The sequence below is a fragment of the Zophobas morio genome, unplaced genomic scaffold, assembly GCF_036711695.1.
Source record: "Zophobas morio isolate AGI-343-1 ecotype UQ-CSIRO unplaced genomic scaffold, CSIRO_AGI_Zmor_V1 ptg000023l, whole genome shotgun sequence".
In the NCBI taxonomy this organism is placed as follows: Eukaryota; Metazoa; Arthropoda; class Insecta; order Coleoptera; family Tenebrionidae; genus Zophobas; species Zophobas morio.
The window spans coordinates 10,803,187-10,820,134 of NW_026972128.1; the positions used below are offsets into that span (position 1 = coordinate 10,803,187).

Genomic DNA, 16,948 nt, shown 5'->3' on the forward strand with positions numbered 1-16,948 from the left:
CAAGCTTTAACAATTATTAATTTAACTACGGATCGTTATTTTATTAAAGAACCATTCACTTTTTACACATTAGGTATAAATTAGCAAAAAAAGAAGCCAATTAAACGCAGAATTAAATTAATTTAACAAAATAACAGAAACAGAGCGACACTTTCAGAGACGTCTGCAAGAGTTAACGAAATTATTTTCGCGTGAAAACGTTTATTAATTGCCAAACTTATAATCAAATGATGAGAAACACTGTTTACAACAATTTATTATTTAAAAAAATATATATCGTACTTGGTCTGTTTCTGTTATTTTGTTAAATAAAATTTAATTCTGCGTTTAATTGTCTTCTTTTTTTTTTGCTAATTTCTACATCGTGTGTCAATAGTGAATGATTCTTTAATAAAATAACGATCACTAATTAAATTAATAATTTTTAAGTGGTTTCGCGAAATTTTTCAGGGTGGCCGGTTTTTTTGCCGGTCAGTGTACATTATATACAGATATTAGATATAATAAATTATATTAACGTACTCCTAAAATGAAAACTAAATTTATAATAAAGACGAAATTAAAAATTTAGTCAGGGAATAAATGGAAAACATGCGATTATTTTTTAAACTTCTCCGTTTCGTAGAACACAATGTTGCGGCCTTGAAACATAGAAATGTCCACGATTTTTGTTCTGCGTAAGAACTTTTAGAGTAAGCAAAGCGATGAACATGAATCATTTATTGGTTAATACATTGATTACATGATTAAAAAACTGGAAACCCAGAAAATCCATATTTTTGCCTGAAGGCTGTTGCCATGCAAAACTAATGACCAGTCCGAAGGGAGTTGAGTACTGGCGAAAGATGTTGGGTTGACACCATAAAGACGTGTTTACTACCTTCTTGTTTCCGTTCTTCCGTTGAACAAGAGCTTCAAAGCTGTTAAAATACAGCCTTGAAACAAACAAGAAAATGCGACGCTCGGACCAACAATTGAAGAAAAACTAACTCGTGCTTTATTTTAGACGATCTCTCAAATTTGCATAAGAGAATAGATCGAATTAAGTCTGCACAGCGTTATTTTTGTAATTTTTGTAATAACAATGCGATAAATTAGTCAAAATATTTGTCTACAATTTACTACTAATTTACAATTTACAAAATTATTCTTAGGGGTTCTAAGTTGTTGACTTTGGAATCATTTGATAATAAAATGATAATCAAATGCGACTAAAAAATGTATGTAATTAAATTTTTCACTGATTTGTATGCTGTTGTTGGTGTCATGGTCATGAAATCTGATAAAATAATAAATAGTTGCAGCAATCAAAAAATTTCAAAACGTAGAAGAAAAAGATATCAATTAAAGAAAATCTTTTACTGATGTCTTATTGGAATCAACAATTTAACCATGAGACAGTATGTCAGATCTTGTAAATGAAATAATTTTTAAACAGTGATATATTTTTTGCTAATTTGAAAACAGTTCAACCAACGCTTAATCATTTCTGCATATCATTTCTTGTCTTGTCGATGTTAATAAGAGCCTCATATCAGTTACTGATAAAATTGGTCTTTTTTATCTTGTACTTTTCCTACAGCTAATGTCTTTGTTTATCTTGTTTCACTAATGTAGAGTCCAGAGCAATGGTTGATTTGGCGAGCATTGTGGACCATTGGCAGAAACCTATTTATGCGAACTGCGCATAGGGAGGGACATGCAACCCCTAGTTGGGGAAGGGAAGGGCGGAAAAGTGTACGAAATTCCTGATATCCATCAAGAAAGGTCGCAGTCTCAGTGCGACACAACATAGAAGTGAGATAAGTGGTGTTGTCAGCAAGTGTCCAACAAACTGCCGTTTTTATGGAATAATGTAAGTCACAAACGTCTTTATAAATCATAACCTCCTATTTCTAAGCTGTGTAACTCTACTTAGCCTAAACTAAGTGCATTTTTTACATTTTTATTACACAAAAATCAGAAACTTTGCGGTTTTTGACATTTTTTTCAAAATCTGTTTTTGCCACAGCTTGAAAAAAGGAGCTCTATCTTGTTGGTATGATTAATTGCGCGTTGTTGTGGGTTGCAAATATCATCTCAAGTTCATTTTTGACTATTATTTTCAAAATACGAGTTGAACTTCTAACTTAAGTACATAATTTTTAACTAACAACACCAAAAAATGCTGAAAGTATAAATTCTGACAATCCTTTGCAATTTGGATATATTTTCAAGGCTCAAGGTCAAGTACAGTGTTCTCTCTCTGATTCACAATGGCCGTAGTAAGATATAACGATCCTCTTTTGCTTGCATCGAATGCTAGTCCCGTTATAGAAACTAGCAGCAACCTCCAATCCTGACCTACGCAAACAATTTCGTGTGAGTGCAGGGCGAGAATTAGAACAGTGGTTCTCAAACAGGCGATGTATTTGATCGATTATTTCTATTTTCTTCACTCGAAATTGTTACAAGACTTTGTGATATTGAAACGACAACGTGGCAATAATAAGCGTGTGGCTAAAAGCACCACACATTAAGAATCGTAGACCGTGCAATATATGAATTTAGAACCTCTGATTTAGAAAGTTATCGAATGTAAAACTCAGTAGCGGAGAGTCACTATTGTTGCTTAGTACATTACAGTAAAAATATTTGTTCTAATCATATTTATGTAGCTTGGATTTTTCAAAACAGACCAGAATTATCAAAATTGTGATAACCAAAAACAAAGATTTTTTGGGGGGATATTTTGTATGAAATATGAAGACGATATTTATTGGTACTTTTTTCTACGATCGTCACTACTATAACGCAGTTTTTACAAATTTAATGCATTCATAACAAATTAGTAGTGGTGTCACGAGTCATCACTGGCAGAGGGTGTAAACATAAAAGCGCATGCTTGCTGGCTCCCCTGATTCGTTTTCCTGGGACTCGATAATACGAATTTCTTTGGAAACACCCTTTTATACGTCCCTAAAATTCGTGATTTAACGTGAAATTCTATGTTTTAACAAATTTGGAAATTTTCCGCCCACAGGCAATCCTAAACAATGCAATGCACATGTTCACTTGTTACAAAAGGATCTCTACTTTCAAAAGGGATTGGCCATAAACTTCAGAAATGCACCATTGTACGTGTTTATTGTCAGAAAACTGGTTTCGCATCTCGGCATCTGGTGGCCATCGGGCTTTTGCAGGCCTAAGTATTATTATACCCGTATTAGTTGGAGGCTGAAAAACGAGGGACATTCGCTTAATTTTGTACTTTCTACCTGCCAAGGGTGTTTTGGGGTAGGGTATGTTTGTTCAGTGTGCTGGTGGGATATCTGTGCGAACAAAAATTTACAACCACCAAAGCGTTCGGCATTGTTTACAGATGTGCAAAACAGATGCTAACAGGTCAATGCACCTTTTTTTTAGCTCAAGGATTTTTTGTCATCAAAATTAGAGATTGCATTTGACGTTTCAAAATAAAGGGGTGATTGAGTTCTGAAAATAATTTTCTTCGCCAAAATTGCATTTAAGTACATAAAATTTTCCACAATATTTTCATTTGATACATTAAATTACAACGAAAAGTTTTTTCAAAAAGAGATCAATTAAAAATGAGGTGCTCAACATGTTACAATTTGCGAATTTTCATAAAATGTTTGTTACATTGTCATATATATCTTGCGTTATCTTTTAAAATATACATTGGAAACAATAAATTGCTATCTGCAAACAGCACCGATAACAGCCTTAACAGACATATTTTGGACACAGTGTACATCAATGCCAAAAAATACTCTGAAATAATTTTGTACCCCTTTGAATATTGTTAAAATTTGAGATAGTTTGCAAACTTGACTTTGATGGATATAATTATAAAGTAATACAAATTGCCTGAATCACAGTGCTGCCATTAGTGCTTTTGTAAGCGCTATATTATTATAAGTTCGATAATTGAGACAAAATAATGTTTTCAATATTTTATATTTCGACAAATATATTGAACATAAAGCTTGTAGTATTATTTAGTATTTAACCTTTTGGCATTACGTTTAACATTCAGAGTACTATTTGGTTAACGAACTTATCACCACTCTATAAACATGTAACGATACTACGGAAATGTTCATTAAAGAAGTATCGGAAATGTTGCTGTTGAGTTTGAATTAGCTTACGTTCGGAAAGTAAAAACGTCTAAAATTCATATTAAATGACTGGTTTCTCCGGAAATGATTTTTTATTCTTTAACAGAATTCTGATATTCTTTTTGACTTTCACCAGAAATGCAGTTTATGCCACACCTATGGACGTTACAATCCAAATTTCTCTGTGTTCGTATCTTATCCTTCGGTAGTAAATATTTAAATAAATTTTAAAAAAGTTTTTATTTGATCTGAGATAGAATAACGATTCAATGCATAATTTTGCTCACATAAATATTCCTTCGTCCTTAAAGTATACTCCGACAAGTTCCTCTTTTTTTAAAAAATTATAACATTTGATTTTGCGATTTTCGTTTTGAGCTAATCTATAAAGTAACAACGAGTGGTGTAACTAACACCCCTACAGCCCATGCGCGGTTGCGGGGACAATATGAAAAATATTTTAAGCAGATAACCAGTGGGAAACATGTAGATATTCTTACTTTCTTAGTACATGCTTAACTTCGACTGTTTATGTTTATACTTCGAAAGAATACGACTATTAGCACATTCAGATTACAAGCATCAGCAGTTAAATGAAATTTAATTGATTCCGTCTTCTCAGCGTAGAGAGGACTGATTAATTAATTAACCACTATTTTTTTACCAAAAAACACTTATAAATTTGAAGAACATTAGGTAAAATTGTAAGACGGCGGACAAATTCTGATTAACGTTTTACGATACTTCCAATTACCATAAAATATTTACAAGAACTCACAGCATTCGGTTTTTGCAGTTCCAAAGTTAAATTGTAAAATACTGTTATTAAGTTTAGATTTTTTTCCCAAAAATTTGGATCCCAAGGGGCATAAACGAGATTTTTATTTATTTATCATGCTTAGAGTAACCTTAAAACACTTGAATATTTTCAGAACTTTCGGCTTTGCAATTTCAAAGTTTAATTGTAAAATGTTGCTATAAAGTTTAATTTTTTTTTCTAAAAAATTTGGATCCCAAGAATAAAAACTTAACGCGGATTCATAAATCACGCATGCAAAAGCATATTATTTTATAAAATTTAAAAAAACGAATAAACTTTGATTAACTCTTCCTATAACCTTAAAACGTTTGCAAGATTTCAGAGCATTCGGCTTTGCAATTTCAAAATTGAATTTTGACACAAAATTTCGAGTTTTTTCCCAAAAATCAGCATGTCTACGGTAAAAACTCAATACTGATTCTTAAATCACACATGCAGGAGTACGTAATTAAATAAAATTTAAGGAACATTTTATTCGGCAAAATTGTATAATGATCTCATCATTTTTTAGGGGGGGATAAACGAAAAAAAATTGATTTAAGGATTTATCATGCTTACGATTAACTTAAAACGCTTGAAAATCTTCAGAGCATCCGGTTTTGCAGTTGCAAAATTAAGTTGTAAAATGTTGTTATACAATTTTGATTTTTTTCCCCAAAAAATTTGTTTAGGGTAAAAAACACGGCATCGTAAACCAGATGTGCTGGAGCATCTTACTTTGTAAAATTTAAATATGATTAAGGGCCGGTTTATCAATGCGCAGTTAAGTTAAAGTAACTGGCAATTAAAGCTTGTCTGTGAGTTAACCTGTTTATCATTACCCGCTAGCTCAAAACTGGTGGTCAAAGTGCCTGATAAATTAACTGACAGTTCAAACTGTCAGTTAAAACGTTATCCACCAGTTAGTGGCAACATAACCTAACAAATCCAAATAAATCTGTTATGAATTTAACAATATTTTGATGAGGACTTATGTTGTGCAACAAACTGACAGAGAAAAGATGAGAAAAACACTCATTATTAGCTGATTATTTTCCAGGTTTAATGTGGGTACCAAAAATTAAAAACCTATCTAATAATACCGCGAGATCGAAAAAGAAATTAATCGAAGTAGGCCATGCACGACAAGCCGTTTGTCGTAATCACGGTGGTAGGGTAATTTAATTTTTTTATTAAATGTCAAATTGACAGTTTAGAGATTCGAATTATGACGCCTACTTTTAAAACACAAGAATGAATTAAAATCACCGTTTTCCAATTTTGTCTAAAATTTATCCCATTTCTGAAGATTCTAATAACAAAAAAGCTTTAATTTCGTTTGATAACAGTGCAAATTACTTTTGTCAACGTGACGATTAATCAAAAATTATTTTAAACTAAAACAAACGCCTTTTCGTGCATGGACAACTTTGACTAATTTATTTTTCGATCTCTCTGTATTTATTTATAGGTGTACCTACTTGTTTCATTTTTAATTTCCAATACTTTTTTTCTAATGCTAAATTTTGCTTTTTCATGATTGATCACGTGAAACGCGATATACAATCGTTGAATACCGAATACGGATCGAATCTGACGGAACTTTCAAGGTCGGGGTAGTTTTGAACTGACCAATCACAACTCATTTCCAGTGGGGTGCGCGTTACCAACTTAAGAGAGTAACAGCTAAACTTCGAGCTACGAAACTGGAAGAAACATCGTGCATTGATAAACACTTTACCTCCGTTAACTGCTAGTTACCCTTACCTGACAGTTACTTAACAGACACTTTTAACTGAGCATTGATAAACCGGCCCTTACTAATATAAATTTTGGTGATGACGTTATCCTATATGTTGGTCGAGATCATGGTAGAAGGAGACATGGTATAGGCATACGCATCGGGTGTGACGTCAAGTGGGGTGAAATTAGCGCGAAATTTAAAATACAGTTCGTTATCCGACAACTAATTGACGTATTGGACAGAGCACTGACAACTCAAGCTGAAATTCCCTAGACTTCCCTAGCGAAGCTCACAAGAGTCACAAGGTCGTTGATGCCACCTAACGTCACAAATGGATGCGCAGACCATTTTTAAATTGGTACATCGGATGCCTATACCATGTCTCCTTCTACCATGGTCGAGATGATCATCCCAATTTTGGTTAGCGTTACATCTATACGATATTCCTAATACACAAAATTTGACAATAATCGGTCCAGTAGTTTCGAAGAGTCTGTTTAATAAAAAGCCGGACAAACATCAGACCTATTAAACGTCGAGAAAATATAAAAGTAGCTAGTTGTCCAATGGACTCGTTTAAAATACTTCCTTAGCTTACGACGTAGTAGGGAACTAAAACCTTTGTGATTCCCCCGCCAAGGTTCAAATTTAACTAACCATTTTTTTCGATTGTTTCTTGACATAATAAACTAGTTTAAACTATTTATGTCTCTAGGTGTATAATACTGGGTGTGTGATTTTAAAACTAGTGCATTTATGTAAAAAAATCAAATAATAAGAATTCACAAAAAACAGTGGGTATATTTAAGAATATCACCAATTTCATCATACCAATTTCGTTTTTGATGAAAATAGGAACAACGTTAAATGAAGCCACCAATTTTTACCATTTCCTGAAAAAAATATGATACATTAAATTTCATACCAAATATTTCGAAAATGCGCGGTTTTTATTAAGTGAGAAACTAATTTCATAAATTTCCAGGTTAGAACAAACAGATACTAAACTCTTGTTTTTTCAAATTTCACAACTTCATACCGTGTAGAATTTTATAATGCTACTAGCTGACCCGGCAAACGTTGTTTTGCCATATAAATTATTTCTAGTGATTATTTTGGTAGTTAAATAAAAAATAAAATAAAATAAATAAATCATAATTAAATTAAATTATAAATTATAAGTACATAAAAATTTGCAACCCTATTGCGCATCTGTGGATGAAAGTAAAGATACTAATATAGTTATTAAAAAATGGGGGTTGGTGGTAGAACGGTGAAAATTTAAGGTTATATGTATTTTTTTAATGTCAAATCTTAAAAAAAAATAATAAAAAATTTTGTCCAAAAAATAAATAAAAAAATTTGGGTGGGCCACCCTTATTACTTAGGGGTATAAAAAATAGTTTACGACCTATTCTCAAGCCGTTTCGGAGGAGTTTAGTAATAAACACTGTGACACGAGAATTTTATATGTTAGAAGATAGTAACAGTCACGAGCTTCTCTCGCTCCAAATAGCTCACCACACTTTCTGTGTATATCGTCACAGATACACAATTAATTATTATTGTTCGTGCAGTTGCAGTTATATTTATTTTTATTATATTTGTTTTCAGTGCACGGAAGCGTCCTCACCAGTCCCAAAATGTCTTGCAACAGGAACACGACGTCCTCATGCTCTTCGACCTCCAATGATATGGACAGTCTCGTGTGCAATATCATCTCGGTCGCATTGCAAGACATGTGCGGGAACTGCGATGAAGGATCTACAGCCACATCCAGATGCACCGATTGCACGGAGCTTCTGTGCGGCCCTTGCGTCCGAGCCCACCAACGCGTACGATTAACCAAAGATCATCGAATTAGTGCGCTTCCAAGCAATATTGTTACGTCGCCTATAACAGTAGATTCGGAAATCAGTTCGCCAGAGGTACTTTACGCACAATTCCCACTAAACCAAATATTTACACCTTTTTTTGCAGGCAAATGTGAGTCCTTGTAGTATGACAAGCACACTCTGTGATACTCACAAATGGCCTGCAAGGCTGTTTTGTGGAACCTGTGTTGCATTAATCTGCAGCGACTGTATTCTAACCGATCATGCAAAACATGAAATTACGTACCTACAAGAAAAGCACACTCCGATTTCAGTGCATTCGAGATTAAATCTCGAAACAAAAAGTGCAATACATGCTGTTGAAGATGCAATGAAAAGAGTTAATTTTATGTCTACCAAGATTCATGAGAAACTGCAAAAGACGTCGTGTGAAGTTCAAACCGTTTTCAAAAGGTGAGGATTCAAAGGTTTTCAATGAAATATTTGCATGTCAAATATGTTTATTACCACACATTTCAACAAATTTTGTCAGGTTTGGCATCTTCAGGACACTTCAAAACTTGTTTATTGCACCAAATAAGATTTTGGGTCAGATTTAGAATTGTGTGATGCTTTCATTGCGATCTCGATTATAAAACTAAAATTTTTCCAGATTTTACTTTGTCTATAGCTTTAGGAAGAATTTTCGAAAGTACCAAAAAATGACACAGAAAAATGTTTTTCAAAAACTCCATTTCTTGGGTTACACGCTTTTGAAAGGCAAAGTTTATCTTCCAGAATACCAGTTTTTAGTGTTTAAATAACGGAAATGACACTTCAAAAAAATTAATTCATACTTGACACGTAAGTAACTAACAGAGAAGATTCTTATCTCGTAGAATTTAAAAATAGAGACAATAATTGATGCAATTGTTTTTATTAATAAGATGTGATAAAATTTAAAAAATATGCTACACTTTTCAGTTTCACTGATTCATTAGGTGATGAATTTTTGAGAAATCCTGTACAAGAAAGAAACATACAATTATTGATAAAACACAAGTGTAGATAAGCAATATTTTGTAGATACATTTTCAATAGCATTTATCTAGCAAAATTTTGAAATAGGAACTAATTATTTAAGCGGTTTTTTAACTATCCGGGCAGTTGCATTAGACAGTTAATAATTCATATGGGCAACATTTTTTTTTTGTGGTAATTAAACTGAATTATAAAATTTATCTAGTAGAAAAAACGGACTTGATTAGTCATACTTGGTGTCTGGAAAATGGAGGATTAACACTTCGCTACGCTCTTAACAATCAACTAGCGAGTCTGGGCAAAATAGTAAAAAATTCTTCTCACATTTTGGTGGAGTTACAATAATTTTAAAATTGGTTCCTGTGTTTTATTTTCGGATAAATTTAAAGGAATCTGGTGTTTTGTTGCTTTTATTGGTGTTTTATTTTTTACAAATTTGAAAGTCTTGAGTGTCGCAGTTTTTTTTTAATTAGGATTTTAATAGAATTGGGTATCCATTGTGTATTTGGGAGCCTATGGAGATTTTTTTGTAGATTATTTAAAACAATTTTGGGGGATCTTTGTGTTGGGATACGTCATTTGCTAAAATTAGTCTTAACAGGTACTAGCCCAACCCACCTGCCCTCTCTTTTCTTAGAGGGTATGTCATTTGCCAAAATCTGTCTTATTTTAGCAGGTACTAGCCCCATTCACCCTCTTTTCTCACAGGGTATCTCATTTGCCAAAATCAGTTTTATCTTAGCAGCTACTTGCCCCACCCACCCGCCCTCTTTTCTTCGAGGGTATCTCATTTGCCAAAATCAGTTTTATATTAGCAGCTACTAGCCCCGCCCACCCACCCTCTTTTTTCTTAGACGGTATATCATTCCCAAAATCTGTTTTATCTTGGCAAGTATTTTTTGTTTATAATTTATAAATGTCTTATTAAATGTTTTTTTTTTTGTTTATTTATTAATGAAAAATAACAGCTTGTTTTATTAATAATATTGCCCAACGATTAATGACTACTGGTTGTTATGGTTACTGTCCTAAAAAAAATAAAAGGTGGATTTCAGTCACCATCGTTACTGAGAAATCAGAAAGTAAGCCGGAGGTATAGTCTTTGCCATTTCTATTGAAACACCTGTTGATTTTGCCTAAAATTTAGCAATTGCTAACAGTTTTCGGTTTTTAGTTAGAAAATTGTCTGAATATGAGCGTTGCCAAATTTAGGATCAACAAGTGGTGTTTCAGTAGAAATGGCAAAGACTATATTCACGCATTAGGTGCGTGCAGTGTTGCCAATTTTATTTTTATAAAATTAAGTTTTTTTCCTAATCTACATCAAGATTTTTTAAATTATTTTTTGGGACTCTCGAAACCCCCGTACATAACGTATTGAAGAGTTAATCCATTTTCCAGATACCCGGTGTAATTCTATATCGCCAGTACAATAATTTAGTTAGTAGGTTTTAGATTATGTAAATTAGCGGCAAAATTATTACTTGAGCGGTAAAATGTTTGAATGGGCAGTTAGATAAATATTTGGACAGTTCTCAGCCCTCTGTAAAACTTATTTAAAGAAAAAATATTTTATCTCCATTATACAATAAGTTTTAACATTTTTTATTATTTCGATGGATATGTTTGCAATTAGTTTATTTTTATTCTAAACTATATTTCCATTTAAAAATTTAAAAATATTTTAGTACCAAAAGGTTTTCTGGTTCATAATATATTAAAATAATACAAGGTACTTCAGTCAGTCTAAATAAACCAATAAAATTTAAAATTGTCAAACATAATTACTCGAATTATATTAAACTTAAATAATAAATAATTATATGTATGAGAACTACTTAACCCAATGTTTCTATCCAACTGATTCTCATTTAGTAACTGCCTACGCGTGACTGCCCATTTATTCACTTTACTGCCCAATTATAAATAACTCTTCACCAATTCATTGAGCTACTCATTTCAAGATATTATGTTACTCCATGTCCCCTTTTTTTCTTGTTCATATTTTATCGGCCAATATGTTACTGAACATACGATTTGTATTTTCATTGCAATATATTACTGCCTCTTTAAATCGTAGCCTTCAAAAACTAGCATCATTTCAAAGATCCTAGTTTTTGAAGGGGATAAACAAATTTTGGTTAGCAACTCACCATAACTTTAAAACCTTTCCAAGATTTTAGAGCAGTCAGGTAAAACTGTTTTTTCAAAATATTTAGTTGTCTAAAGCAAAAAATAAGGGTGGATTAATAAACCACAAAAAATACAGGTGTTCTATTTGTAAAATTAAAATCTTGATATTGGAAAATAGTGATTTCGATATTAAACGGTTATAAAGTCTTCGAAGACTCTGATCAGAATAGAAATATATAGGCTGTCCCATTAAAAAAATAAGTCAAATGTTATGCCTCAAAAATTGAACAGATGAAAAGACTTTGGATTTTGACTTTTTTTTCTTCCTAATAATAATGATAATGATAATAATTAGATATGTAGGAGCGCCGTTTTGTATCCACTAGCTTGTAAAATTATATTATACCCATAGCAGGTAAAATCTGACGAGGACCTATTTTTAAAACTTCAAAAATATATTTGAAGAAGTATTATGTGTGTATTAAAAAAAAGATATGTTATTTTTATATATTATCTGTTAAGACGAGGCATTAGTAATTCTGTTTTTTCTTTGATTTTTTTACCGAAATAGCAATTAATAAATTATTCATAATTTACGAGTATTTAACCTTCGGAGATACGATGTCTACAAATTTATTCGAAACCGCAACCATTATTACTACTAACCATAGTCAAATTTAATAATGCAACCTTCAAATCTATTGGAAGGTATTGTTTACAAATTTATGATTGTTCCATGGATCGTAAGTCGTAACCATCATGAAAAAAATCACATAAGTTACAAAAAAGTCACTTGTATTTAACTGACATGAGTAGAACAAAAATTGGACACCTTTTAGTGAATTAAAACTTCTAGCGGCAATCTATTTTTTTATTTACAAATATGTAGTACCAAACTTACAAAAATAAAGTCAAGAAAAAAATGTGGAAAACTACAGGATCATATCTCATAGTTTTGCTTTCTACACATTTGAATATTTAACCATAATACTTGTATTAAATTCACATCTATTACTTTCAAACCAGCCATTTTTCTCCTTAGATACGTTATCGCAAAAATTTACAAATTCAATCATCTCCAGAACCTGTTTTCCTCAACAATATTTATAGTTCTTAAATAAGTATAACAGGAAATTACGTAAACCAATTTTTCAAAGACAGTATTGCATAATGTGACCTAAGAGAACATTTGTGTGTCATTTTTTACGACTGTAACTACCTATGTAAGAATTTTCACTTGTAACTTAATTATTAAACTAGTTCAGTGAATTGATGGCTGGTTTACGACGACGCGCTTCCTTGCAATGTTATTTAATAATATGGGAACTGTGGTAAATAAATAAAATTATGTCAAAGGGGTGTTACCTAATTAAGCAACTAATTAAAAGTTAACACTCTACGTCAACGTTTGTTATCCCACATTCCATAATTAATTTAATAACAACATGCAAAACACAAAATTGTGAGAAAAATCTTTTTAAGCAAGAAAAATATTTGTAAGAGAGTTACAAATCGCTTGTTTCCAAATATTAGAGAAAAAAATGCAGAGCTGCTAAGTTAGTATTTGTTGTATCATAATACCTACTTTTGTCAACTGTACCCTATAGAAAACAATACAATTTACCGACTTCTTTAACTTGAAACCCTGTAGTTACCGTAGTACAAACGGTAGAACTTTAAAAACCACAACTATATTTTTGCTTATTTGTCAATATTGTTCCAGATACATAAACGTTCTAGAACGGCGTGCTCAAGAACTCATGAAGAGAATCGACCAAATCCAGCGTTATAAAGCATTTCGTCTTCTTACTCAAATGGAACGTCTCCGCACAGCCCACAGTCGCCTAAAGTGTCTCTCAGAATTGCTAAGCAGTTCAATTGGTGGCACTTCCAACGAGAACGAATTCGTGGCAGTCAACGAAAAAGTTCACAACGAACTAAAAGTTCTTCGTTCAGTTCAATCTGAACTTTTTCCCTGCGAAACCGACAGCGTCTCATTCAGTGTCGAAGAGAACGGCCTTTTATCGATATTGAGTACTTTCGGTGAGCTGTCTTCAATGCCATGGCCTCCAGTAGCTTCAACCTCTCAAGCTTCAACACCCCCATTTGACATTTTCGACATGAACCAACACTGCCGTCCAGTATACGGTGTTTCAGATCAAATCGTCGTCACTCGGATAAATTACGGTCCACCTAAGATGTTCTCCAGAGAAGGCGTCCAAAACGGGGAACTGTGCCGCCCATGGGGGGTCTGCTGCAACAGTTTGGGGCACATCATCGTGGCAGATCGCAGCAATAATCGCATTCAAGTCTTCGACAGCACCGGCGTCTTCATGTACAAATTCGGCAGACAGGGAAATGGGATTGGAGAATTCGAGCGTCCCGCGGGAATTTGCGTCAGTCCTCTTAACCACATCGTCGTGGCTGATAAAGATAACCATCGTATTCAACTTTTCAAGATGGATGGGACTTTCGTTTTGACTTTTGGAGAGAAGGGGTCTCAGAATGGCCAGTTCAATTATCCTTGGGATGTCTCTTGTAACACTCACGGTGATATCGTGGTTTCGGATACCCGTAACCACCGCGTCCAACTTTTCACTTCAACCGGAGCCTTCGTCACTAAATTCGGCTTCGATAATAATCCGATGTGGAAGTATTTTGATTCTCCGCGTGGCGTTTGCTTCACCCCTTCCGGCAATATTATGATTACTGACTTTAACAACCACCGGATTTTAGTGATTGATAGAAATTTGACCCATCCACAGTTCCTAGGCGAGGAAGGTTCTAGACATAGACAATTTTTGAGACCACAAGGCATTGCTTGTGATGATCAAGGTAACATCATCGTCGCTGATTCAAAGAACCATCGCATTCAAGTGATGGACAGTTGCGGAAATTTCCTATTTCTTCTCGGGCGTCCTGGTAAGAAAGAGGGCGAATTTGATAGACCCAGTGGACTCTGTCTTGGTCCCACTGGAAAAATAATTGTCGTTGATTTTGGAAATACTCGTATTCAAGTTTTTTAATCTGTACAATAGGTTATGTAAAGTGACTTAAGTTTGTAACTACAAACGCAAACTTCTCAGGTATGTTATACACCTACCTCAAAAAGATCGTTTAGTGCGATTTTCATCTTAGTGTAAGTGTTGTCTAGCATCGAATCGTTTTTACCGTATAAACTGTAATTTGTACAGTAAAAACGACTTTGCTAAATTTATTTCATAGATGACTCAAAATGTCAACAGAATCTACAATGCTGTTTAATATTATAAATGCATATAAAGACAAAGAGTTGTCTTAGTTTTGTAGACAGATCTTAGTGTCATTTTTATTCGAAATGCGGTACTTCACGGTAATTCACAGCATTTGTAGGTTCAGGTGACATTTTGGATCATCTGCGAATAGATATTAATTTTATTAATTAATTATAAAATTAATTAAATTAATATCTGCTCACAATTATTCATGTCATCAGACTTGTCATGACTGAATTTCATATCAAGTCTGATGTGACATGAACAATTGTGAATAGATATTAATTGTAATAGTTAATATTATAATTATATAATTAATTAATAAAATTAATATTTAATATCTATTCACGGGTGATTCATGGTGTCATCTGCACCTAGGAACGCTGTAAATACTAGTAGCAGCAGATTTCGAATAAAAATACCACTAAGTAAGTCTGCAAAAACAAGACTTAACCACAGCTCTGGTCTTTATATAAAATTAAACGGCATTTGTAGATTCCAGTGACACTTTGAATCACTTGTGAATATACACATTATTTGAATTTGATACTGAATTTTGAAAGTACACATTATAACAATTGAGACTGACTTTTAAGACTGATTGTGAGTAGAGTTAGAATTTGCTTTAATTTTTTTCCTTTTACGTGTGCTCAACTCTAGATAATTATTCCGTTTTTTTAATTCTGTATACACTTCAACCTTTCTTCTTTCTTTCGAGATCCTGCGATAGGTAAGACAAAATGAGTGAAAGCTGAATGACATGGATGTAGCGTGAGCAGAGTTTGTATCATGCGGTCTCCATTAAAATAACTCATATTAAGTTAAAGAAGAAAAGAGTATTTTGCTAAGCAATGTTAAATAAAGGTACCTGGTGTTGTCCTGACGGGCAACAATTCATTAGTCTCGTTTTCTGTGTTAACTAAAGTGTGGCATAACATGCTTAATTTTAATTGTAAACAAATTGTTAAATAGTAAAAACATTCAAAGTACAAAAATCGAATGTTGACTTGAAGTGATTTTGTCGTACTTACTTTGAATGTGTTTAATATTAGCGAGCTATACCATCATAATTTGACGATAAAAAAGTTAAACTTTTCTATCGGAAAATTGTAAGTTCGCTAGTGTTTTTTAATTGTTAACTTCGTAAGTAAATCAAAAACCGGTCATTATAATTTTGAAAAATTTTTGTGTTACAAATTAGTAAATTTTAGACGAATTTGAAAATTCTAACAATTTTAGAATATTTTCCATACCCATGAATTAGTCAGTCAAAAATTGGCTACACACAAATCCTTAAATTAAGAATTTGTATATTAACTTTTGAGTGATTATAATTATAAACTTTGATTCATGTTAGTTGTTAAGGATAAAAATTAATAACATAACGATTAGTTGTTAAGAAAATGCTAATTATTTATGAATTTTCATGCGTTTTGTGTAAACCTCATGATATTTCATTTTTGATTAGGATATTTTATTTAGTTATATAAGGAATTCAGTTTATTATACAAATGATTGTGTGGAAGAGCATTTATACACACAATCATTTGCGTAATAAACTAATTTCCCGCAGCATTAGTTTTTAATTGTTTTATTAGAAGTTAGACATAGATTATTTGATTTTTATCATATTTCCTTGTGTTTTGTATTTTATTCATAATTTTGCAACATCAATAATATGGTTTTGAATACTGCTGATTGATTTTTGCTCTTGACAGGTAGTTCATTCGGCTTTATTTTTGTGTTGTGTTTGTTTTTGAATGTAGATACGTTTGTTGCAATAATTGTGCACGCGAGTAGGTTAACGATTTTCGTAGGGCTATTGCAAATTATGAGCATTACAACGGTGATTAGTCCATTACTCGCTATTTTTTTCTACTCGTTTTATTGTCGAGATATACTTACATAGTTTTTATACACCTTCTTATGTGGTGCAATTTCAAGTAATATACAGTTCCTATCAAAAGATTTATTTATTTTTGTCCTCTGACCTTTTCCAAAGTTTCCAATGAATAAAGAACCTGGTCACTGTCTGAAGCTAC

The 16,948-nt window shown here is 32.7% G+C and overlaps 1 protein-coding gene across 1 annotated transcript; it reads left to right on the forward strand.

Moving 5' to 3' along the window:
• The first annotated feature begins 1,728 nt into the window (after positions 1–1,728).
• Positions 1,729–16,222, forward strand: LOC135134185 (E3 ubiquitin-protein ligase TRIM71-like). Its single transcript, XM_064062811.1, has 4 exons — positions 1,729–1,855; positions 8,279–8,592; positions 8,645–8,952; positions 13,376–16,222. Exons 2-4 carry the CDS (start codon positions 8,308–8,310, stop codon positions 14,676–14,678), a joined length of 1,896 nt encoding a protein of 631 aa, XP_063918881.1. The 5' UTR covers positions 1,729–1,855; positions 8,279–8,307; the 3' UTR covers positions 14,679–16,222.
• Positions 16,223–16,948: the final 726 nt, after the last annotated feature.